This window comes from Piliocolobus tephrosceles, chromosome 5 (assembly GCF_002776525.5).
Source record: "Piliocolobus tephrosceles isolate RC106 chromosome 5, ASM277652v3, whole genome shotgun sequence".
Lineage (NCBI taxonomy): Eukaryota > Metazoa > Chordata > Mammalia > Primates > Cercopithecidae > Piliocolobus > Piliocolobus tephrosceles.
This window is the reverse complement of record NC_045438.1, coordinates 152178105-152202383: the sequence shown is the minus strand read 5'-3', so window position 1 is coordinate 152202383 and position 24279 is coordinate 152178105. Positions and strand designations below refer to the sequence as shown.

The following is a 24279-nucleotide window of genomic DNA, read 5'->3' as shown; positions in this document are numbered from 1 at the left end:
TTAGATATAACAGAAAAAGAAAAAAAGATTCAGCAGTAGCAAGACCCTATTCTGGAAGTGGATTCAAATCTTTAACAAGGAAGGAAATTGCTGAGAAAATTAGAACCTTAATCTGAAGGCTGCAGCCTGAGCCTTGCAGGCTGTACCTGTCCTGCCTTTCTGTTTCTGAGTCTCCGTCTCTCTCTCTCTCTCTGTCTGTCTCTCTCGCAGTTTTCAGCCTCATGACCATGATCTCATCATGAGAATGCTTCCTGACTTTCAGAAATTACTTATGGCACAGTTATGTACACACTTCTGGTTCTTTCCCTATCATTAACTATTTCATTCTCGTGCTGTCCCCGGGAATGAAGTACCTTCATTTTACAGATGAGCAGACTTAAGCATCAGCAAAAAATGAGCTCTAGATTCACACCAGTGAGAATCCAGAAATTTCCAACAAGCTCCAGGAAGGCCATGGAAATATCTTACGAAAACGAAATGTCAGTCATTGCAGGCACATGTGTACAGACACCTGTCTGGGGTCACGGAGTGCTGAGCCCTGAACTGTCCTGGGTATGACCAGTGACTTTGGCTTCCTGAGCTTGGGGCTCTACACTGGCTGATGGTTTAAGTAGCTAGATTTTACCCAAGGGTAGTCCTGCCTGTTCAGCGACCAAGAGTTAACCCCGTTTTGAAATTCTAGGTAACGAATGTCTGGTCAAGAGATGCTCTTCAAGGCAGGTGGATCACCTAAGGTCAGGAGTTCGAGACCAGCCTGGCCAACACGGTGAAACCCCATCTCTACTAAAAATACTAAAATTAGCTGGGAGTGGTGGCAGGCACCTGTAATCCCAGCTACTCAGGAGGTTGAGGCAGGATAATTGCTTGAACCCAGGAGGCAGAGGTTGCAGTGAGCCGAGATTGTGCCACTGCACTCCAGTCTGGGCGACAAATGCAAAACTTCATCTCAAAAAAAAAAAAAAAAAAATGAGAGAGATGCTCTGACGCTCTTTTTCCAGCTGAAGAGAATGCCTACAGAAGGTTCGAGAATTTGGGTACTTGTTAGAACTTGCATGGCCCTTAGATGAGAACTAGAGTTTTTTGCCTAGATTTCAGATTTCCTTCTGGTAATACATACATCTGATAATACACACATATGTAATATACACGCATTCTGGTAATATATACATGTGTCGGGACCACATCCCCATTTTGCAGTAAGGGGACATGACCTGTGTTACCCAAGTAACCATCAAGCAGTGTTACATGGTGGCCTTGTGAAGAGAGGGACGTGGGCTCAGTGGGGACAGTGAAATGATGCTTGGTGTTCATGCCGTAGGCCAGACCTTCTGAATTTCTAAATACTCCTCTGAAAATGTGAAAGATTCTATCCAAAGCCTGGAAGCCTCCAGTGCTAAGACAGGTCTTGGTTCTCCTCTGATTCCACCTTGCTTGGACCCACACATGTGCAGGGCAATAGGTGTAGTGACCTGTAAGAGAACAGGGAGGCAAACTGGGGGTGACTGGTGTACCCAGCAAAGCAGAAAGACAGGCAGGCTATCAGAATGGAGCCACTTTAATGAAATCACCTTGCTGGTGATTTCCACGTAAGCTAGTAGGACCTGAGTTACCCATTTTATGTCCTCCTCATCCTGGTCGTCCCCCTTGAAGACACTTGGTCTCTGATCTTAGAGCAGGCAGGAGGTGAAGCTCTGGACTTTTCCTGTTGTTGATCTCGGAGGGCAGGAGGCTGTTTCCAGGGGGAATCTGCCAGGGCCATTCTGGGGACATTTTGGGCTCCTGGTTGTTGGGAAGTTGGTGTGCGTGTTGAGGTAGAACAGAAAGGTAAAGGTGCTTTCTGTTAGGGGCAGAGGGGAGCACCTTGCTGGAGAGAATGGCACAAAGCGGGGTGGTATGGGTCCCCAACTCTTTCAAGGGCTACTCACCAGGACTTTCCTCTTCCCAGCGTGCAGGGCAGCCAGCAATGAGCCCGTGCCCTTTGGGTGGGAGGAATGTGTTCATCTGAGATGCTGGTGATCACACTGGCACTTGGTAGAAACGTGGGGTGGGGTCAGAGGGTGGGGTCTGGTTTTCTGAGTGCCTTGGGGGCTGCAGAAAGTGCTGGAGCTGGGAATAATTCTAACTGGGCTCTTAAGGGCATGGGGGGTGGGGAACTAGGTAAAAAGAAAACTTATTTTGTCTTCCAGAGCCTCTGAGGGTAAGACTGTGGAAGTGCCTTACAAAGGAGATGTGGAAAACACTATCCTGGATATTCTCGGGGGACTGAGGTCCACGTGCACCTACGTGGGGGCCGCCAAACTCAAGGAGCTCAGCAGGAGGGCAACGTTCATCCGGGTGACCCAGCAGCACAACACCGTGTTCAGCTAACCCCGGGAATGAAATGGCATCTGGCTCGAGTGGAAGCATCCATACCTGCTTTTCCCATCTCCCTCCTACTCTGTTCCGTCAGAGCTTCTGGCTGCTCCCGAATGGTGCAATGCTGTGTCCTGTCTGCTCTCTCCTCTGCCTGGCGGCTTCGGGGCCCTCCCGCTGCCTTCTTGGGGCCCAGACACAAGGCACCGATTGGGCCAGCATCAGAGCCCTGCTGCCCAGAACTCACAACCTCGTTGTTCAAACCAACACTTGCACCTTTGTCTTTTTCTCTTTCTCTTTCCCTTTGTTTGTTTTTCTTTATTTTTTAAAAGAAGATGGTTTCACTTTAATATAATGCTATTAAGACTTGATGGAGTTGCTGGAGTTTGTACTTGCAGGAGTCAAGTTGAATGGTTTGGGATTTGTTTTGCCGTCCTCCTGGACAGGCCGGTGGCAAGCCACTCCTGGTGATTAGCAGACAAGTCACCTTAGGAGGGGCAAGGAGAGGAGGACGGTGCGGGAGCTGGGGGAGGACAGGCCGGAGTCAGAGTCACTGGCATCCCCCATCTCTAGCTTTTGGTTGTTGCAAAAGAACAAAAGCAATTAACTGGACGGATGTAACATGAATTGTTTTCCCAGCTGATACTCACAAAGTTGGGCCAATGTGTTTTCCCCGCAAGTGTCATTACATGTGCTTTTCAGGGTCAAGTCATCTGTTGCTATCAGTTTGCCATCGCTGTTAGGAAGCAGTCCCTGTCCTGGCTTCTCATTTCGTTTTGTTCTCCTCCATCTTTTTTTCCCCCTTCTCAGTCCCAACTTGTCTTACTTTGAAATTCCACAGGATGTTTTACAGGAAGGTTGTCTCCCAAGAAATTAGCAGATGGAGTCACACTGAAAAAGAGCCAAAGCTCTTCGATCAGTGGCACCCTAAGAGGCATTGGTTTGAGACATGAGTTAGAGCCGTTCCCTCAGTGTGCCAGGGAATCTTTTCCCCGAAGGACCACACGGCACTGCTGTATACGGGTCAGTTAACGGGCTGGGAACAATGACATTGTCTTGGAGAACTGGCCTCTGCAGCTGACCTGCAGCAGTCCACCAGGATGCCTGTTTAAACAGTGAACACAGAAGTGGCGACCGGCCACTTACCTTTGACGTATTGAGTTCCAGGCCTGGAAAGTGTATGCAGATCAGGATGTTTTACTTTACTTTTTTTTTTTTTTTTTTTTTTTTTTTGGAACAGGGTCTTGCTCTGTCGCCCGGGCTGGAGTGCAGTGGCCGGATCTCAGCTCACTGCAAGTTCCGCCTCCCGGGTTTACGCCATTCTCCTGCCTCAGCCTCCCGAGTAGCTGGGACTACAGGCGCCCGCCACCTCGCCCGGCTAGTTTTTTGTATTTTTTTTAGTAGAGACGGGGTTTCACCATGTTAGCCAGGATGGTCTCGATCTCCTGACCTCGTGATCCACCCGTCTCGGCCTCCCAAAGTGCTGGGATTACAGGCTTGAGCCACCGCGCCCGGCCTGTTTTACTTTACTTTTTAAGGCTGAAGAGCAGGTACACAAGTCAGTTTTCTTTGGAAAGGCAAGCAGTGACCCTGGAGTAGAGAAGATCCATCCACAGGGTGGTGCTGCTGTGCCAGGGTGAGTGAATGGCCTGATTGTCCATGGTGATGGATGGCATGAGAAGGGTCCAACCAGAACTGTCACACTGGGATAATACAGGTCCACTGCTGGTCCTTTAAGAATACATTTAGAAATCCAGCCAGCAGCGTTGACTCCAATGCAATACTTTCCCCTACTAAATCCATTAAGAATTTTTTTTTTTTTTTTTTTGAGGCAGGGTCTCACTCGTATCACCCAGGCTGGAGTGCAGTGGCAGGATCACAGCTCACCGCAGCCTCTACCTCCCGGGCTCGGGTGATCCGCCGACCTCAGCCTCCCTGCCACCATGCCCAGCTGATTTTTGTATTTTTTGTAGACAGGGTTTCACCATGTTGCCCAGACTGGTCTCAGACTCCAGGGCTCAAGCCATCCACCTACCTCAACCTCCCCAAAGTGCAAGGATTACAGATGTGAGCCACTGTGCCCGGCCCATTAAGAATAATTCTTGGACCTGTAGAAACACAAGGGCTGCACTTTGGAGACGGGAGGGCCAAGAGGCTGTTTAACATGGAGCAAGACGTGGGGCTTGGCTGCAGGCTCCCCGCCATGCTCTCTGTGGTCCTGTCTGTGTGAGGTATGAGGCTCTCACGCTGGTCCTGTGGAAGGTGTGCTTTACACGCATCTTCAAATGTTAGTTTCTAAGAGACTTGCAAAATAAGGGAAAGGGATGAAGGAGAGGACATCTTAAAGAAATCTATTAAAAATGGACCAGCAGTAGTAAGGGAGCTTCTTTCAGAATAGAGTGGTCAGGGAGGATGACACCCATCTGTCGGCTTGCAGCACCCTGAGGGCTGTGTCCTTTGTAGGGACATGTGCTGCTTTACCCATCTTCTGTAAAAACTTTGCAGACTGGCCCTTCGTTTCCACAAACCAAAAGCACATTCTTAGCAATCCAATTTTTAGGGAAGTGGAGACTGAGTAGTTACAAAGTCAAAAACTCCTCAGGACCATTTTGAAACAGAGGCTTGAGAAAGAGAACTTTTTTTTTTTTTTTTTTTGAGACCAAGTCTTGCTCTGTCACCCAGGCAGAGTGCAGTGGCACAATCCCGGCTCATTGCAACCTCCGCCTCCCAGGTTCAAGCGATTCTCGTGCCTCAGCCTCCAGAGTAGCTGGGATTACAGGTGCCCGCCACCACGTCCAGCTAATTTTTGTGTTTTTAGTTTCAGTAGAGATGGGATTTTGCCATCTTACCCAGGCTGGTCTCAAACTCCTGGACTCAAGTGATCCACCCACCTCGGCCTCCCAAAGTGCTGGGATTACAGGTGTGAGCCACTGCACCTGGCCCATAAAGAAAACTTGTAAGGCTCCATCACCCCTTGCCTTAGCAGGTTCATCTTGGCCTCTGAGAGGAATGGGGCTGGGGGAGTCCACACCGGAGTGTCCCTTGGACCAGGTGTCCTACAGGACCTGGAGATGAAACAAACAGCCTTGCTGCTGACCCACTGGGCTTCCTGTGCCGGCGCTGGGGGAGGAGGAAGAGGCGAGCCAGTGAACTCAATGCCATTCACCTTGGGCTGCTCTGGCTGCTCCATCTGAGGGCTCTGGCAATGCTTTTGATAGTTTCAAGGCCTGCCCCACTGCAGCACCTGAAGCTATGGTTCCCCCGAATTGGTTTCACCAGCTGAGGTAAGTAGCACAGCCACTGGACCCCAAACTTACCAGAACAAACAGCATCTCACACAAAAGGGGAAGGCAGAGATGCAGTCTGCTTTGCCAGGTTTGCCCACAGCACACGGGCACATTTGCCCGGGCTACTCTAGAGGACCTGGGGCAGCCCTGCTAGCCTGAGCTACACCTACGCAGCTCTGGTTTGCTGTGCGTCCTTTCACATATTTATTAAATAATGTGTCAGGACCTCAACTATTAAGTAATCAGAGGAGGGTCCAAAACACCTTCCCAAGAAGATAGTTCCTCCTTGGCTAAGTGAAAATGAATTTAACCCCAAGCGTTCTACCACCTCTGTGTATCCTTAAGGCTGGAAGGATTTGAGGTGGGTGCAGGTGGTTCCACCTGGAAGCCATGGGTTCTTGAGGAATTACTTTCTGGCACAACTGCTAAGCCACATCTTTCCAAGACGGCCCAGTGCAAAGCTGTAGTGTGGTACTCTGCAGGTAAATGGGGTTCCTCCACATGCTGAGACCTGCTCAAGGAGTTGGGCATTTTTTGCTTTCGAGGCAGAGTTTTGCTCTGTCGCCCAGGTTGGAGTGCAGCGGTATGATTATGGCTCACTGCAGCCTCGACCTCCTGGCCCCACGTGATCCTCCCACCTCAGTCCCCCAAGTAGCTGGGACAACAGGCATGTGCCACCACACCCGGTTAATTTCATTTTTTGTAGAGATGAGGTCTTACTATGGTGCCCAGGCTGGTCTCGAACTCCTGGGCTCAAGCAGACCTCCTGCCTCGGCCTCCGTAAGTGTTGGGATTACGGGCGTGAGCCACTGTGCCCAGCCTGCTCGCTGAATTTCTAATGAGCTTGAATTACAGGAAATAAAAATAAATTTTCCACTTTCAGACCACTAACCAGTTTAGAGCAAATCTGTAAAGAGTGTATAGATTATGCCACACGAGCCCATGAAGCTACCACATGTTTAAAGACAAATATACCTCTTGTGAACAGCAGTGTTCAGCTAGGAGGCATAAACATGAACTGAAGAAACCAAGACATCAGGTATGGCTGTATGCCTTTTATCTGAGAACCTCATCTCACACATACTCTTCACCCCAAAACATTAGCAGCGAAGGCAATGTCTCACGTCACACCTCCCCACCTCCGACCTACCCAGGGAGAACTCGTGAGCGGGAGTAAATGAGGAGGAGGAATTAGCACTCTTTTCCTGGCCTCTTCTTTGAGGACCCAACAGAAGGCAAAGACACACATCTGCAATTGGCACTGTTATTTTATTAGTACGAGTATACTGAAACAATAAACTTGTACTGGTATACAGACAATTTATTTAAAACAATTTTGTTCAAATTTTGAATCAAACATTGTTTTATTATAATAATGAAATAATTTCTACCTAGAAAACCTGCAAGCACCATCAAAGAAAGGGACCATAAAATTCAATAAACAGACTCGAGTGTATCCTACAAATAGACACACCACGATTAGAAAATAGAATATGAATTCTTCCATTTTTTAATATTTGTTTTAAAAAAGCTAGTGCAAGTACAATATTTTACACTGGAATTACAGAGAGTATGCACGCATATGGAAAAAAGTTCTCCTGTCACAATAAAAGCTCTTAACTATTATGTATGCACTTAAAATTTTCTTTTCAATAAGGTGCAAAACATCATTCCTTCCCTAGTTCTCCTCTGTACTGGCCATGTCAGTCTGGTAGTGCCCTCAACCCAAGTTCTGGTGTCTGTTTCCCTTGGCCTGTGGGAGGCATACGATTGGAAGTTTGGTGGGTAATGATCTGATATCAAATTATCCAGTGGTACGAGTCTCAGAGATGGCTCTGGAGCCAGGACTCCACTGGCTGGAAATGAAGACTGTCTAATCTGAAGGTCACCACAAGCACTGACAGGACTGTCTTGAAACCTCCTTTCGGCTGACACTAATTTGGGTTAAGAGTTGAGCAGTTCAGGCTGGGGAGAGGAAGAAACCCCGCCAAAAAGGGCAGTATTCACAGAACCGAATGCACAGGTATCAAGTTCCAATGCACTGACCAAAGGATTTACCCCACTCCTGGACCAGATTACCAAAAGAGTAGGTGGTTCCTGTAAGAACCAGAGAAAACCTGTGCACTGAGCTGCTTGGTAACTGCTCTGAAGACAACAGCTTAAGCTAGTGTCACCTAATACTTGGTATTCTGGAGGACAGTATGTTATCTTGGTAAGGATTACTGTAAACAATGCTTCCAATGAAGGCCTTCAGATGGGCCACAGAAAAGGAGACAGGCTCATTGGCCATCCAGACAGCAAACAAACTAAAGGGAAAGAAAACGTGGGTGAAGCCTCCAATGTATCTGCAGTGGAAGACTTGAGTCCTTTCAGATAAGAAAAGGTATGGAAATTCTCAGAGATTGTTATTGTATAGATACTACCTGTTGGCCAAATGCACTTAATTTTAATACAGTTGAACCATTTGTATGCAAGTCATGAGGACATGAAAAACTGAAGCCGTGTTCCCTCCCGCCATTACACAGGAGAAAGTTAGCTACCAGAACAATTGCCTTCAACGAGAAGGGAGGGGACAAGATTCTGAATTTAAGAATTGTAAGTGGGGTGCTTAATATCCCCACTGCTGTCCAGTTTCCACTGTCCGGCTTGATTGTTGGACAGGAATACTATTCTGAGAAGTAGATCTGCATTTATTTTGGCCTCTTTATATTCAATAAAAATCTAAATAAAACTAAAGTAAAATGAGGCATTTACATTGAAATCATGTTTTTACCCCCCCTATTTAAATGAGGTGTGGGGGGAAAGAAGGTTAAATAATTTTTTTTTTTTTTTGTCCCCATAATGAGTCCTGTTTGATTGGTAGCCTGGATCCCTTGTTACAAACACTTCGTGTTCAAGATTATATTCTTTGGGTTTATAGGAACAGGAAGTGCTGAAAATGTCAAACATCATCTCTGAAGAAAAAGAAGTTGCAATGGCTTAAGAGTTTAGACTAAGAAGGGAGCTCAGAGAAGTACTTTCAGCATAGGAATGAGCAGTATTCTCAAATCACAGAATACGGAGTTCCCCTCCCTCAGACGAGGGCTATGTGTAACAAAAAGAACAATAAGCATAGGTATAGTTTAAGAGCCTTTTACGTAGTAATTCTTCCAGGCCATAACCATACAAATCTGATCATTTAGACATGACAAATTTCTATATACAAAAAAACATGTAACTTTCAACCCTTCTCTGCTTTATTTATTTATTTTTTTACAAACAAAGTATGAAACTCATTGTTTCAACAGATCCATATCTTTCAAACACTGAATGAATCATTTTGACATTCATTTTTCTTTTGTGCAATTTTTTAAAACATTACCTGTACTCCTCAAAGTGAGTGCTTCAAAATTTTGTTTTCTTCAGCTTCTCAAATTAGGTGTACATTAAAAAAAAAAAATTCCCACAAGGTATAGTGCTACAAGAAAAGATCCTATCAGTAAGGTAACATATTTGAAGCGAGGTCATCTATGTAAAAGAAATCTCAGCCCCGGAGTAGAGGTGTGCAAGTTGTTTGGAGTTTCCCTATGCCAGAAACACAACACGGTCCGTGGAAAAGAGAGGAAACCAACCCAACACAATAGCAGAAGCATGTGCTTTATAAAAAAGTATATTCTCTGTATATTTATTACTTGATGTGTTCTTAAATTCTCTATTTCAGAAATTCTGGGTTAAAAACAAATGTGGAAGCAAAGGCCTCCACGCCACTTTAGAAAAAAAAAAAAAGAGTAATTCTCTTTCCTTTCATATCACCACCGAAGAAACCGAACTGGGCCACGGAGTCTGCTGGCCCTGTTTTCACCTGGTGCAAATGGAGGTGCAAAGGGTTTCAGAAGGCAACAGACCAGTCTGTTGAGCTGCTTGTGGTTCATGAAACCGTAGCCATGACAACCAACACAGCTCAAGAAGCCTGGCCTTCGGTCCCGACAGCTCTGCTTCCTCACCCATATCTGAAATAGCATGGCATTAGTGTCTTCAAAAGCATTGGAGATTTTTCTCTCTATGAAAGAAACAGGTTTCCTTAGTAGTCACAGATGTTAAAGGGTATTGTCAATCGTTTCCTTAAAAAACAAAACAAAACAAAATCCAGAGCTACAACAACAAAAATAAATTTTGGCAACATATTTCAGTAAAGATGAAACTATGTGCAAAGAGTGGATTTTATGATTACTAGGAGCTACTGTTCATCTTGAACATGCAGCATTATATTGCAATCTATGCGGTATCTAAGGAGTAATCCACAAGATGCAGGAAATCCAAACATTCCTTGAAATTGTACAACCCTACTCCAGAGCAGTCAAAGTGCTGCTTCTGGACACATCAGTGTACCACACACACACCAGCCCCGTCCCTGAGTAAGAGGTGTGAAAGGGTCCGCAGAGTCCCTTTAGGGGAGAAGGAGGGATGCTGCCACTTCCTGGTGGGGGGAAAAACCCAACACACTCACCTAACAGAAAACATAGAGGCTCACAATTCCGAGTTAGAAATGGGATCAAGAACAACAACAGAAATCAAATCATCCCAAACTAAACTGGGTGAGTTAGGGAAAACGAAAAATTGACCGACATAGAAAATTATCCTGAAAGTCCAAATGAAAATGCAATTTGGATTTCCACTTGAAAAGATCTGAGGTAAGTGGCATCCGTCTCTGTATCCCTCCCTCCCCCCCCGCCCCAGTGTGGCCCAGACAAACTGCAATAATTCTTACGTTAAACATTCGAAGGAACAGTCATTTTATATATTTAGAAATCCCTAGAAAGAGAGGTTCTTGTTTGTTGGTTTCTTATTAATAATATTATTTTTTTTTTTCTTTTCGCCCTGACTAATTTCTTGGTGATTGTGTTCCATTGTAAACGCAAAAGGCCTGCTGTTATTAGTTTAAAAATGGAAAACAGGAAAGAAAGAACAAAAGACGGCTGTCGGTAAATATTGCAAAGTGGACATAGTACAGAGGCACATGGCTGATCCTTGTAAGCTGAACGGCACCGAAGAATTTCTACCCCTGTCATCGTTAATGTTTGCTACACAGAAGCGGTGACAGAGGCTGCTCTGGGAGCCTCGGGGCCCACCAACGTCTGCAAACAGGAGGCTCCTGCCCTCTGTGCGTTCTTCCTATTTGAAGAGAAAGCTGCCACAAGGGAGTGGTGACCGTGGGTGGCAGGTGGTCCCCTCCACAGCCACTGGCCAGCACGCTCAGAACGCACACACACAACAGGCCACACTTCCCGTCCAGGCTCAGAGGCAGGGCTCCAAGTCTCAAGGACACAGACCCCAAGGAGGGGCCTGCCCACTCGCAGAAAAGACCGTGGAAAATGGGTCAACTCCAGGCTACATGGCTCCAGAGTGCGTCTTAGAAATGAATCTGCCTCCTTCCTCTCCACACTCCACATTCACTATTCCGTGTGGTGACAGGGGACACTGCGGCTCCTCCCCCAGGTCTCCTTGGCTGGCTCTTTCTGCAACGTGGCGGCCGAAGCGGGGCTCCTGAAGGCTCCCCGCCCCAGCACTCAGCATCTGCAGCAGGGGAAAGGTGGGACGCTCTCTCCCTCTTGGCTCCTTCCCTCCAGCCCTGCTCTGGCCAGAATGGGAAAGACCAACCAAATAAGGAAAAAGCCAAAAGGGAATGAGCTTTAACTATATAGCACACTGGTCAGACTCTATTGGCACAGAAAGTATTGCACATGCTAAAAAAGCAAGAGAATGAAATGGGACAAGTGTTTAGAAAGAACCAATTATTTTATAATTCCTATACCTGAAATAGAACCACAAAAATTATGATGATGTTCCTATTGCTCCAAACCACGTGTGTTTTCCCATCTTAGTGTTGGTTTAGTGGATCCAGTCAGTTCAATACTCGAAGTAAGCCAAAAGGTGGTGTGTGTTTTTCTGAGTCCACATGAGTTGTAAATAGTGATACTAATGAGAACAAAGTCTATGTGGCAGCCCGTATTCCTCTTACCATCAAAGGTTAAAAAACAAAAAGAAAAAACAAAACCTAATAATTGCAAGTGCCCTGAGCAGAATATATGGAAGATTAAGCAAGTTCTCTGAACAGAAACGTTTAAAAAATACAGCACTAAATAAGCAGTATGACTGCAAGAATGAACCCACCCAGCTCTCTGCAAGCATGCTGAGAGGGTAATGAAATTCGAGGAAAATCAAGGAACTATTCTAGCTATTCTAAACCTATTCAAATGTTTTTGGTACACCCCAGAAAATGGTTTACAAAAATCATTAGTCCTGGTGAGCCTTAAATGTAAATGAATACTAGACAGCCAAAATGTGGGTTGATACCAGAATCTTTTTTTTTTTTTAATTTGTGAAATGAAGGAAGTACTATTTTCAATGGGGTAAAAGAAAAATCAGGTATTTGTTTAGGTTAGTTGCAGCCATCCAAGTAAGAATATTTAAAAATTTCTCCCTACTTATAAAACTGTTTTTTTAAAGCACTTTAAAGATGCATTCAAAACCCACAAATGATATTTCAGATCTCTGGGAATGAAAGGTTTAAAAACTATGAAATACCCTTTCTGGGTTTGTACCAAACATTAAATCTTGATTTGATTTTGAATAGAAAAAAAAGTCATTCTGAAAATAACATTAATAACAACAATAATAAAATAATTGTTTAAAACAAAATCTTGCTCACATATATAAATGTCTTTATGGAAAACTCTCTCAATGAATCTGAAGAAAATTCTCAGAGTTTCTAAGAGCCTGCTAAGACCTGGCTTTTTGTGACAGATGTGGTAAAAAGACCAAAATGAATTTTCAAAGGAACATAACCTTATAAAATGGCCTAGAGTTTAGGCAGGTTAGAAAGAAATTTTGCTACATTTATTTATGCTCGTTCAGTCCCCCAAACCTTTCCCACAATGTTATTGGATAAAAACTGCAGGAATATCACACAAATTATAAACTCAATATGTGCAAATCGCAAGGTTCTTTAAAAGTTCATCTTAAAAAGAAAAACACTGGACAAAAATGAGTATTCTCTTCTCCATCCCTTTTCTCTCAGTTTCTCTGCCAACTCTGCATATGCCTTGAACTGATTCTCAGACATCAAAGTGAAAAGTGCCTCCCGTCAGGTAGTACTTGGTGGTCATTTATTGTCACATACTAGTTCATAATTCACATTCATCCCTTTAAACCACATTGAAACTTTCAATATCTTGCTCTTCAGCAATTCTGCAGAGCTGAAATGTAGTTACAGTGTTGAAAAAAAGAAAGCAACTTAGTTTTTTTTGTTTTTTTGTTTTATCCCCAAAGAGTTTAAAGTGAGATACAGTACTTGTTGAATGAGAGACCAAGATGCTTGGTAATAAAGTGTGAACAGTATTTTTAAATGCTTAAAGATAGTAATATATGCTCATCTTCAAAATCTAATTCCTCATGTCACACTGGAATCTGAAAAAAAAAAAAAAAGTGGCACCCGAGTTGTCCATAGTCATGAACTATAAACAGTACTAGAGTTCAAAGACAAAAAGATTTTGCAAACTCAACGTGAAGAGCTTCCGTTGCTCTCACTGAAGGGCAGTTTGCATCTACCTCTTGGGAGTGAAGTCAATGCAATAACCTGATTGGTTTACCTAACACTGCACAGAAACCAGCGTGGGTGTTTGCTCTTCCCCCGCCCCCACCCCCAACCCCCCTTGCCCCATGTGGGGCCACGACAGCAGGGGCTTCCCTGTCCACCACAACACCCCGGTGACATCGCTGCACTAGTAAAAAGCAGAAATGAAATCCCGCATGTGGCAGTTGCTCTTTAAAAAAAAAATACATCAGTGCAGTCAGGCCCCATAGGGGGAAATATATATCTATACAATTAAAAGTTGCTTTTATTGTAAAATAGGTTGGAGAGAAAAATGTTCTTTTAAATGGTTAACTTTCCAAATCTGCCGTCTGACGCGTCTCCGCGATGCCCTGAAGCTGGGTTCCTGATGTTGATTTTGCACGTGGGAACCCCAGGAGGACACTGCTCTGAAACCCCCGTCCCATGCCGACAGCAAGAGAGTGAGGCAGAGGGAGGCAGAGAAAAAGAGACCCTCACTCGCCGCCACAGCGCCTGTGCACCCCCACACGCGTGCACCCCTGCAGGACCCTTCCCACGGGACTTTTCTCCTGACACTAGCGGGAGTCAGCGCCCCTGGCTGCTTCTGGGCCGCTACAGAAAGCAGGCGCTGTGAAGCCCCGTTCCTTTCTTCCCCGGGGAGCGTGGAGCCCTGACTGCTCCTGCTGTGCCCTTCCTCCCGCCAGCTCACTGACAGACACTCGTGGAAAAAGCATATGCACCAGTCTCCTGCGACACACCTGCTGTAACTCTAATGACAAGGTTAGAACAGAAACCTAAAATAAGAGGATAACATGTAAATACTGTGTTATTTAGCCTACAGTACAGTAATCTGGATACAAATGATAAGGGAGAGCCACGTTTCCTTTCCCCCACGCTGCCTCTACTTGCCTACATTAGACCGGCCTTCAATGCAAATCTTAACCTCCTGAGGAATTAGAGAAGGCTTGGGAAGAGTCAAAGGTGGTTCGTCTTCTGACTTCTCCAGTTTGCGGCTCTCCGGCGCCGACCACCTCCTCTTCCTCGTTGCCGCGGGCTTGCTGGGTTCTATTTTGGTGAGGAAGGGCGCTGCAGGCAATCCCATTTTCTCTGGAAACTTCAGTTCGCCATTCTCAGAGAGCATCTGGGCACTCCCCTGGTTGATTCCGTTTTCCTGCTCGGCATACCTGTGTCTGCTGCCCGCCAGGCCGTCGGCCTTTGAGTGCTTCAGCAGGACGCTGGCGGGATCCACGGGCTGGCCCTTTTTAACAGAGCCGTTCTTCAGGTTCTTGAGGGTAAGCGAGATGCACACATCCCCAACTGAGAGTTTGGAACACGGCAAATCAAAGAGCTGGCTGGTTCTCTCCGGACAGCAGGATGACCAGCCCTGTCCAAACACAAAAAAAGGATACTCTACCAAAACTTCAACGCTGACCTGTGGAAACAGGGAGAGACCGAGAGAGGAAGAAGGAAGGGAACAAATGAAAACATTTTATTCTTGTTTGATTTTATGCACACACACACGTATGAACTCACACATACACACATAGACACACACAGGCTGAATGGGGGAAAAATAACTCAGTGTGCAAACCTCCCTCTCCCCCAGTCACACACTATAAATGAGGCTCTTCACTTTGGGTTGTACCTGTACTTACCATAGGCAGAAGCCAGTGAAAAGACCATCAATATTCAAAATATTCCACCAAGTGTTAGCTCTGTAGCTGGTCTCTGTTAGAACCAGTCAATTAAACCCCAGCAATGACAGAACACCCACTTAGCTTTCAGCACCGAGCTAGGCTCTGCAGGTGGCTCAGAAGCCCAACATGGTCTTAGATTTTATGAGCTCAATGGACAGCGGTTATTATCATACAGGACAGGACTAAACAGGGATCAGAGTGAGACTGTAGGTGAGTTCCAAGAGGCAGGCATGACGATGTGTTTATCATTGAGTCCCCAGCTCCTAAAAGGATGCTTGGTGGCAGGGCACAGTGGCTCGTGCCTGTAATCCCAGTACTTTGGGAGGCCAAGGTGGGTGGTCACTTGAGGTCAGGAGTTCAAGACCAGCCTGGCCAACATGGCGAAACCCTGTCTCCACTAAAAATAAAAAAAAATTCGCCAGGTGTGGTGGAGGGCACCTGTAATCCCAGCTACTTAGGAGGCTGAGACACGAGAATCGCTTGAACCCAGGAGGCAGAGGTTGCAGTGAGCTGAAATCGTGCCACTGAGCGATCTAGCTTGGGCCACAGAGTAAGACTCCGTCTCAAAAAAAAAAAAAAAAAAAAAGGTCAATTTTCAATGTCCTTTCTAGATGTAGTAGACTAGGTAATTTGGACCAACCCTCCTTCTGAGGACAACTAAAAACTCTGAACAAAAACGTAAGCAAACAAATAAATTTAAAAACTCTGGACAAAATGTTTAAACTTTTTTTCTAATAGTACTGGACAGCAAATAAGGTAGTAAAAAGGCCAGGTGTGGTGGCTCATGCCTGTAATCCCAGCACTTTGGGAGGCCAAGGCGCATGGATCATCTGAGGTCAGGAGTTTGAGACCAGCCTGGCTAACATGGCGAAATCCCATCTCTACTAAAAATATGAAACTTAGCCAGGTGTAGTGGCGGGCGTCTATAATCCCAGCTACTCAGAAGGGAGAATCGCTTGAACCCGGGGGACGGAAGTTGCAGTGAGCCAAGATTGCGCCACTTTATTCTGAGACCAGCCTGGCCAGCATGGTGAAACCCTGTCTCTACTAAAAATACAAAAATTAGCCAGGTGTGGTGACAGGTGCCTATAATCCCAGCTACTCGGGAGGCTGAGGCAGAAGACTTGCTTGAACTCAGGAGGCAGAGGCTGCAGTGAGCCGAGATCGCAGCACTGCACTCCAGCCTGGGCGATAGAGTGAAACTCCGTCTCTCTGTCTCTCTCTCTGTCTCTGTCTCTGTCTCTCTCTCTCTCTCTCTCTCTCTCACACACACACACACACACACAAAGTTCCTGGGTTGGATCAGGAAAGGATGATGGCCCAGGCAGTTGAAGCTGGTGTTAGGGGTCTGTTTTCTCCTGAAGACACTTGAACATTCCAAAGTGGAGCAGTTGGGAAACCAAGTGGGCTTTTGATAATGTTAAAATCATAGGGAAAAGGTAATGAAGTTCAGGGTACACTAAGGGAGGGTGCTCTCTGGTGAACCCCATTCTTTTCAGTTGTGACCCCAAAGCACTGTCCCTTAGAGGTGACAGTGAACCACAAGCCAACAGGCCTTTCAAGGTCTCAAGCTCAGATTTGACTCATCTGAGTTCCTAAAACTGGATTAAGGTCTTGAATTATTTTCACAATTTTGCAAATAAAAGCATTCAATTTAAAAAGGGGGGTGGTGGTCATGAGGAGACCAGATAACATGTATAAACACTAATAAAATATCAGATCCTATAAACGGATGCTCCAGGGCTTCTCATATAGAGTCATACATATAGACTTCACAATGACTATGCTTACAATATTTAAGAAGATTAAAGACAGCTTGAGAATTTTGATAGGAAACTAGGACCTGTTTTTAAAAGATCCATGAAGCCAGGCATGGTGGCTCACGTCTGTAATCCCAGCACTTTGGAAGGCTGAGACGGGGATGATCACTTGAGGCCAGGAGTTTCAGATCAGTCTGGGCAACAAAGTGAGACCCTGTTTCTACAGAATTTTTTTTAAAAAAATAGCCTACTGTGGTGATGCATGCCTGTAGTCCCAACTACTCAGGAGGCTGAGGCAGGAAGATCTTGAGCCCAGGAGTTAGAGGCTGCAGTGAGCTATGATCGCAAGATGCACTCCAGCCTGGGCAACAGAGTGAGACCCTGTCTCTAAAAAAATTAATTAATTTTTAAAAAGATCTATGAGAATTATAGAATTAAAATATACACCCATTGAAATCAAGAATGCAATGAGTGTTCCAGTTGAATAGACGTGGATTAAGAAAGAATTCATGGGCCGGGCGCAGTGGCTCAAGCCTGTAATCCCAGCACTTTGGGAGGCCAAGACGGGCGGATCACAAGGTCAGGAGATCGAGACCATCCTGGCTAATACGGTGAAACGCCGTCTCTACTAAAAAATACAAAAAACTAGCCGGGCGAGGTGGCGGGCGCCTGTAGTCCCAGCTACTCAGGAGGCTGAGGCAGGAGAATGGCGTAAACCTGAGAGGCGGAGCTTGCAGTGAGCTGAGATCTGGCCACTGCACTCCAGCCTGGGCGACAGAGCGAGACTCCGTCTCAAAAAAAAAAAAAAGAATTCATGAAGTGGATTCTCTAATTAGAGCTTTAGAAGAGACTCCACAGAGTGAACATAGAGACAAAACGACGGTTAACATGGAGGAGAGGGTAAGAGACAGATAAGATAAATTGAGAGGGGCCAAGAGACACATAATTTGAATCCTAGGAGGAGGAAGAGTGGGGAGGTAATAGGGCAGAAGTAATATTTGAGGAGGTAATGGCTAAGAATTTTCCCACACTGAAGAAGGATAATAAAACAGTTTCAAGAAGGCCTAGCCCAAACAGGAAAAATAAAAAGAAATCTTCACTGAGGCAGATGAGAAATAAATTGCTATAAATCAAAGACATCTTGTAAACTACACAGGAAAAAAATATCATTAAAAGTCTCTAGAACAGGCTGGGCATGGTGGTTCATGCCTGTAATCCCAGCACTTTGGGAGGCTGAGGTGGGTGGATCACCGGAGGTCAGGAGTTTGAGACCATCTCAGCCAACATGGTGAAACCCCATCTCTACTAAAAATATAAAAATTAGCCGGGCATGGTGGGGCAAGAGCCTGTAATCCCAGCTACTTGGGAGGCTGAGGCAGGAGAATCGCTTGAACCTGGGAGGCTGAGGTTGCAAGATCATGCCATCGCACTACAGCCTTGGTGACAACAGAGAAACTCCATTAAAAAAAAAAAAAAAAAAAAGCCTTTAAAACAAAATACATATTACCTCCAAATAAGCAACAATTGAACTCACACTTAACATCTCAACAAAAATAATGGAAGCCAGTAGACAATGGAGACAATGGAATATCTTTACAGTGCTAAAGAAAAATAATTGCCAATTGAGAATTCTGTATGGAGCAAAAAGGTCCTTCCAGAATGAAGGCAAAATAGAGACACGTTCAGACAAACAGTAATTAAAAGAATTCACCACCAACAGATCTGCATTACAGAAAATACTAAAAGGTGTTCTTTAGGTAGAGAAAAAACAAATCTAGATTGAAGTTTGTACAGGGAGGAATGAAGAGGAATGAAAATGGTAGATATGTGGTAAATCTAAATTAATATTGGCTGTATGTAACAATATTTAAAATATTCTGTTTTTTTTTTTTTTTTTCTTTTTGTGAGAGGGAGTCTTGCTCTGTTGCCCAGGCTGGAGCACAGTGGCATGATCTCGGCTCACTGCAATCTCCACCTCCCGGGTTCAAGCGAGTCTCCTGCCTCAGCCTCCTGATTAGCTGGGACTATAGGCACGTGCCATCATGCCTGGTTAACTTTTGTATTTTTAGTAGAGATGGGGCTTCACCATGTTGGCCAGGATGGTCTCGATCTCCTGACCTCATGATCCACCCGCCTCAGTCTCCCAAAGTGCTGGGATTACAGGCGTGAGCCACTGTGCCCGGCCTCTGTTGGATTTTATACACATGCAGACACACAAAACCACACATACCTAATTGAAGTACCAAAAAAAACTTTAAAAGTAGTAAATTTCCACGGATTGTGGCTTTTCTACTTCATCTTTTTTGTCTCCTTTGTTAACTCTGATTGATATAGTTGTGATACACTTCTAGAATGACAGACTTTACTGGATCCACACAAGGCATGTTTTCAGAAGAGACAACTAGAGGACATTCATATGGCAGCCTGTAAGCATGAACCCATATGCCTGTGTGTATTACTGGGGGGAAGTTTCATTGTTCTGGGCCAGTTTTATAACGTGAAGCAATCTAAAAGTTTTTGAGTGCCTACTCTCTGTCAAGCTCTCAGGTACAAACTTTACAAAAAGTATTTTGTTTAATGTTCACAACAGTATTAGTATGGAATAGTATTGCTATTCCAATTTTATAAATTTTATGAATAGTCACAGAGAGATTAAGTCACTTGCCTAATGTCATAGCTATTAGCTGATGGGTTTAGGATTTTATCCCAGTCTTTGGCCCCCAAACCCATTTTCTTTTTTCTATGCCTCCTGACCTCTACCCTTGTGAGCAAAGATATTACAATGCCACCAAAAGAGATGAACTCAGCATTCCCACTACCCCCCAACAGTGGTGAATATTGCCTGAAATAAGTAGGATCCAAAAGCATGAGCTCATGGGCTTGTTCCATGGTACAGATCATTGTGATGTAGTGTCTGCCTTATAGCCACTCATACAATTCTAGTTACCCTGTACAAGTGTGCGACACTATTCAGTTTCAAAACTACATTTACATCACACACACAAACATATATGTGCATATATACATAGACAAATACACTTACAAGTGACCGTGTCAGATGGGGTTACCCACTGTATTCTAAGTAGGAGGACCGATCTGGAACTGGCTCCACAGATCCTCTCCCAAACCTTTCAGAGCCATTAACAACATACACTGAACAGAAGGAAACCAATCCCACATCAAGTGGAGACTGTTTTGCTGAAAATCCAAGTCATAAAAATAAAACTCTCAGGTGTTAACATCTATCTCGTAAGACTCTCTACCAGAGTTGCTGTTTGCTTATTCTTGCCCATCACCAGGCAGAGGTAATTTGACATTCAGAAGACCAGAAGCCTTATTTCCAAATATGTCAGCCTCTTTTTTGGTTCTGTGTGTTCCTGGATAACTCCCTGCCTCTTTGTTGGCAGACAGCCGGACACCTACCCATGGAGAGGCCCTTGGTGTGTGAGCCACATTATACACGCTTCGCAGGGCAGGCAATATTTAATTTTCTGAAAATAACATCTACTGTGTGCTCATAGATAAACCTATCTGAGGATTTCCACGTTACCAAGTATCTGTAGCCTCATCAAGAAATGTCTACAAGCCCTTTATAACAGGTACTATAATTGATTACTGCAAAAGCCAGGATACAGATGCTCATGTTCCCCGCTAAAGACTTCATAATGTTGTTGGACGTTTTGAAAGCCTTTCATTATTTTCACATCTCAAAACTCCAAAGACACCACTCTTGTAATCCCAGCACTTTGGGAGGCTGAGGCACAACTGTGAAATAGCAAAAGAATGAACATAACTAACTCCATTTTTGTTTAAAGGGTTTTACCCTTTCCTGCAGGTAGGCTAGGATAATTTTATCGTACCGAGATAATATACACAAACAACAATCATGTACTTTTAGAAACTAACTCTGGGATTAAAGGGGATGTATAAAAACAACTAACTATATATTGTTAAAGACTGATAGGAGTGGCTGGGCACGGTGGCTCACGCCTGTAATCCCAGTACTTTGGGAGGCCGAGGCGGGCGGATCACCTGAGGTCAGGAGTTTGACACCAGTCTGGCCAAGATAGTGAAACCCTCTACTAAAAATACAAAAGACTGATAGGAGCATTGTGACCTGACCAAGGACAAAACAGGAGCATTGTGACCTGACCAAGGACAAAGAAGTTCCCAACGTTCTCGAACCCTCACTGGTCCCCAAATGTCTACGATCCTCAGTTGCCTCGATACCAACCTCCTCGTCTCCCCCATAGCCCCCTCCCATAAAAACCCTCCAACCAGCCTAAAAAATGGGAGATGGTCCTTAATTTTTTAACAATTATTATTATTATTTCTTGAGATGGATTCTCACTCTGTTGCCCAGGCTAGAATGCAGTGGTACAATCTTGGCTCACTGCAACCTCTGCCTCCTGGGTTCAAGCTATTCTCCTGCCTCAGACTCCTGAGTAGCTGGGACTACAGGCATGTGCCACCACACCTGGCTAATTTGTGTATTTTTCAGTAGAGACGGTATTTCGCCATGTTGGTCAGGCTGGTATCAAACTCCTGACCTCAGGTGATCCGCCTGCCTTGGCCTCCCAAAGTGCTGGGATTACAGGTGTGAGCTACCGTGCCTGGCCTGGAGATGGCACTTTAGAAGCTTAGCTCATCATCTTCTCAACTACGCTGGCTTTCCCAATAAACCTGCGTTTCCTCTCACCAGCCTCATCTCTCATATTTGGCTTTTGAGTGGTAAGCAGCCAAACCTAAGTTCGGTTACAGAGGCGGGAGGGTCACTCGAGCTACTGCACCACTCCAGCTTGTGTGCCAGAGCAGGACTCTGTCTCTAAAAACCAAACCAAACCAAACCAAACCAAACTCCAAACCTCCAAAGACAGGCCTTAGAATTAAATGCTGTGGTGTGAACCACAGCTAGAATAGCCTACCAAAAAATTCACGAGAGAAAAGTGATGGAGAGAATATTTGAGATGTGCACTAAAATAAGATGATGTTAATGGATTTTTTGTTTTGTTTTGTTTTGTTTGAGACAGAGTCTCGCTCTGTCTCCCAGCTCGGAGTGCAGTGGCACCATCTCAGCTCACTGCAATCTGTCTTCTGGATTCGAGCGATTCTCCTGCCTCAGCCTCCTAAGTAGCAGGGATTACAGGTGCCCACCACCACCCCTGGCTAATTTTTTATATTTTTAGTAGACACGGGTTTCCCCATGTTGGCCAGGCTGGTCTTGAACTCCTGACCTCAGGCGATCTGCCTGCCTCAGCCTCCCAAAATGCTAGGATTACAGACATGAGCCACTGTGCCCACCTGGCCTGTTAATGGAATTTATAGATAGGCTTGGGAGATTCTTCTTTAATCATTTCAAAGGCTTCTCTTTGCTTCTTTTTTGCCTAAATTCTGCCTTTGCTTCCTGCCAAAGGAGCTGTGTCACCCTGTGAAAAGATGCCACGACCAGCTATCAGCTGGGTCCATGAAAGCTGAGGTGGGAGCAGAAGATTATTCAGATAATCTGATCATTGTAGGCACATATTGGATAGCCTGCCAGCCCAATGCTAGTTTTCTCCTCACTAATTAGTTTGAACTATCTAGACAATGCACTTGGTCCCCCGCTTGGAGTCTGAATGTGTGTGGAGGAAAATAACTTTTTTCCCCTTTCTTTGGTGAAAGTTAAAATCTTGTTGCACACATCTCAAATAGGTACACTCATGTATTCATAGCAAATCTATTTTTATTTTATAATTAGGTGTGTCATAAGGATATACACATTCTTAAAGGTTAACTGATCATTAACGGTTAATGAAGAAATCTCACCGAGGGGTTTTTCAGTGAGAATATATATAATCAAATCTGTTGCTTGAAATTCCCTTGGAGAGGAGCCTTCTCCATCTCAAAACATGCTGTCACTGCCAGTGGGGACTGGTTTGGATGTGAAACAGAGACGGTGTGATTTTGTAGGATGATGTCATCTTCAACTGGAACAATGAGTCTGTGAATCCCTTGAATTTAAGACCCATATGGGTGTTCCTTATGATGCTGACAGCTTCAAAATATTGTTATTATTATTATTATTATTATTATTTTGAGATGGAGTCTTGCTCTGTTGTCCAGGCTGGAGTGCAGTGGCGCCATCTCGGCTTACTGCAAGCTCCGCCTCCTGGGTTCAATCACCTCCTGGGACTATAGGCATGACCCACCACATTCGGCTAATTTTTGTATGTTTAGTAGAGATGGGGTTTTACTATGTTGGCCTGGCTGGTCTTGAACTCCTGACCTCAAGTGATCTGCCCACCTTGGCCTCCCAAAGTGCTGGGATTACAGGCATGAGTCACCGTGCCTGACCTCAAAATAATATTGAGTGTTCCTAATGACACACGTCAGGCTTTGCAGCTTTAGTAAAAGTTCAACAAGTGCACACCAAGCACCTGCGAAGTGTTAGCAACCTTAGAAGAGCAGCTATGGGTTAAGACCTAGTTTCTTGCCTCCCACGAGGAGACAGAACATACATGCAAAACACAACACTTCACAAGGGCACATCTGGACACCAGTGACCACGCTATCTGATGATGTCCACTCAGATGTCAAACAGGCAACTCAAACTTAAAGTGACCTAAAACACATCAGACCTCCCCATGTGCCCATGGCTGGTGGCCATCCCAGGTTCTTCCCCATCTCCATAAATGGTATCCCATTCTTCTGGCTGTTCAGTCAAGGACCCAGGAATCACACTTTCTTCCGCTCTTTCTCTTACATCACATACATCCCAATGATAAACAAACTGTATGGGTTCCTTTTCCAAATACACCTAGAATGAGACTATTTTTCACTACCTCCACCACCTCTGTCCTGGCCACGTTGCGTCTCACTCGCTCAGTTACCATATGCAAGCTTGATGTGGTCTGCGTGTGCACCTTACTCCCTACACCACACCAACAGTGGTCTCCTTGCTGGTCCTTTAACCCTACTTGCGCCTTCCATCTGGGCACCTGCTACTCTCTCCATTCATTTGGAATCTTTTTTGCCTCACGTACTGTTGCCACCCACCCTGCTTCACAGAGACAACTCCCCTGACAGCTCTATTTAAAATAACAACACTCTAGTTTCCATAGTTTCTCTTTTCTTTTTTTATTTTGAGATAGGGTCTTGTTCTGTTGCCCAGGCTGGAGTGCAGTAACATGATCATGACTCACTGCAGCCTTGACCTCCTGGGCTCAAGAGATCCTCCTGCCTCAGCTGCCTGAGTAGTTGGGACCACATGCATGCACCACCATGTCCAGCTAATGTTCTGTTGATGATGAGAATGATGGTTATTATGTAGAGAAGGAGTCTTGCTATGTTGGCCAGGCCGGTTTCAAAACTCCTGGCCTCAAGTTCCCTCTTGCCTTGGCCTCCCAAAGTGCTGAGATTACAAGCATGAGCCACCTAGCCTGGCCCCTTCTCCTCTTTATACCAGGGATCTCCAACCCCCAGGCAATAGACTGGTAGTAGTCCATGGTCTGTTAGGTACTGGGCTGCACAGCTGGAGGTGAGCGACCATTCCCCACTGAGCTCCCCCTCCTGTCAGATCAGTCGCAAGCATTAGATTCTCATAGGAGCATGAA

At 45.1% G+C, this 24279-nt stretch overlaps 2 protein-coding genes across 9 annotated transcripts in view; one reads left to right on the top strand and one right to left on the bottom strand.

Moving 5' to 3' along the window:
* Positions 1-2723, top strand: part of GMPR (guanosine monophosphate reductase) — a 48479-nt gene extending 45756 nt beyond the window's left edge. Inside the window, exon 9 of the mRNA XM_023209813.2 lies at positions 2187-2723. Within this exon, the coding sequence (XP_023065581.1) occupies positions 2187-2367 (181 nt within the window). The 3' untranslated portion in view covers positions 2368-2723. The remainder of the gene's footprint in view (positions 1-2186) is intronic.
* Positions 2724-6889: 4166 nt separating this feature from the next.
* The window catches only part of ATXN1 (ataxin 1), a 462258-nt gene continuing 444868 nt past the window's right edge, over positions 6890-24279 (bottom strand). For all 8 annotated transcript variants that reach the window (XM_031935685.1, XM_031935684.1, XM_031935686.1 and 5 more), the window contains one exon: positions 6890-14662. In XM_031935685.1, coding sequence (XP_031791545.1) covers positions 14132-14662 — 531 coding nt within the window. In that variant the 3' untranslated portion in view covers positions 6890-14131. The remainder of the gene's footprint in view (positions 14663-24279) is intronic.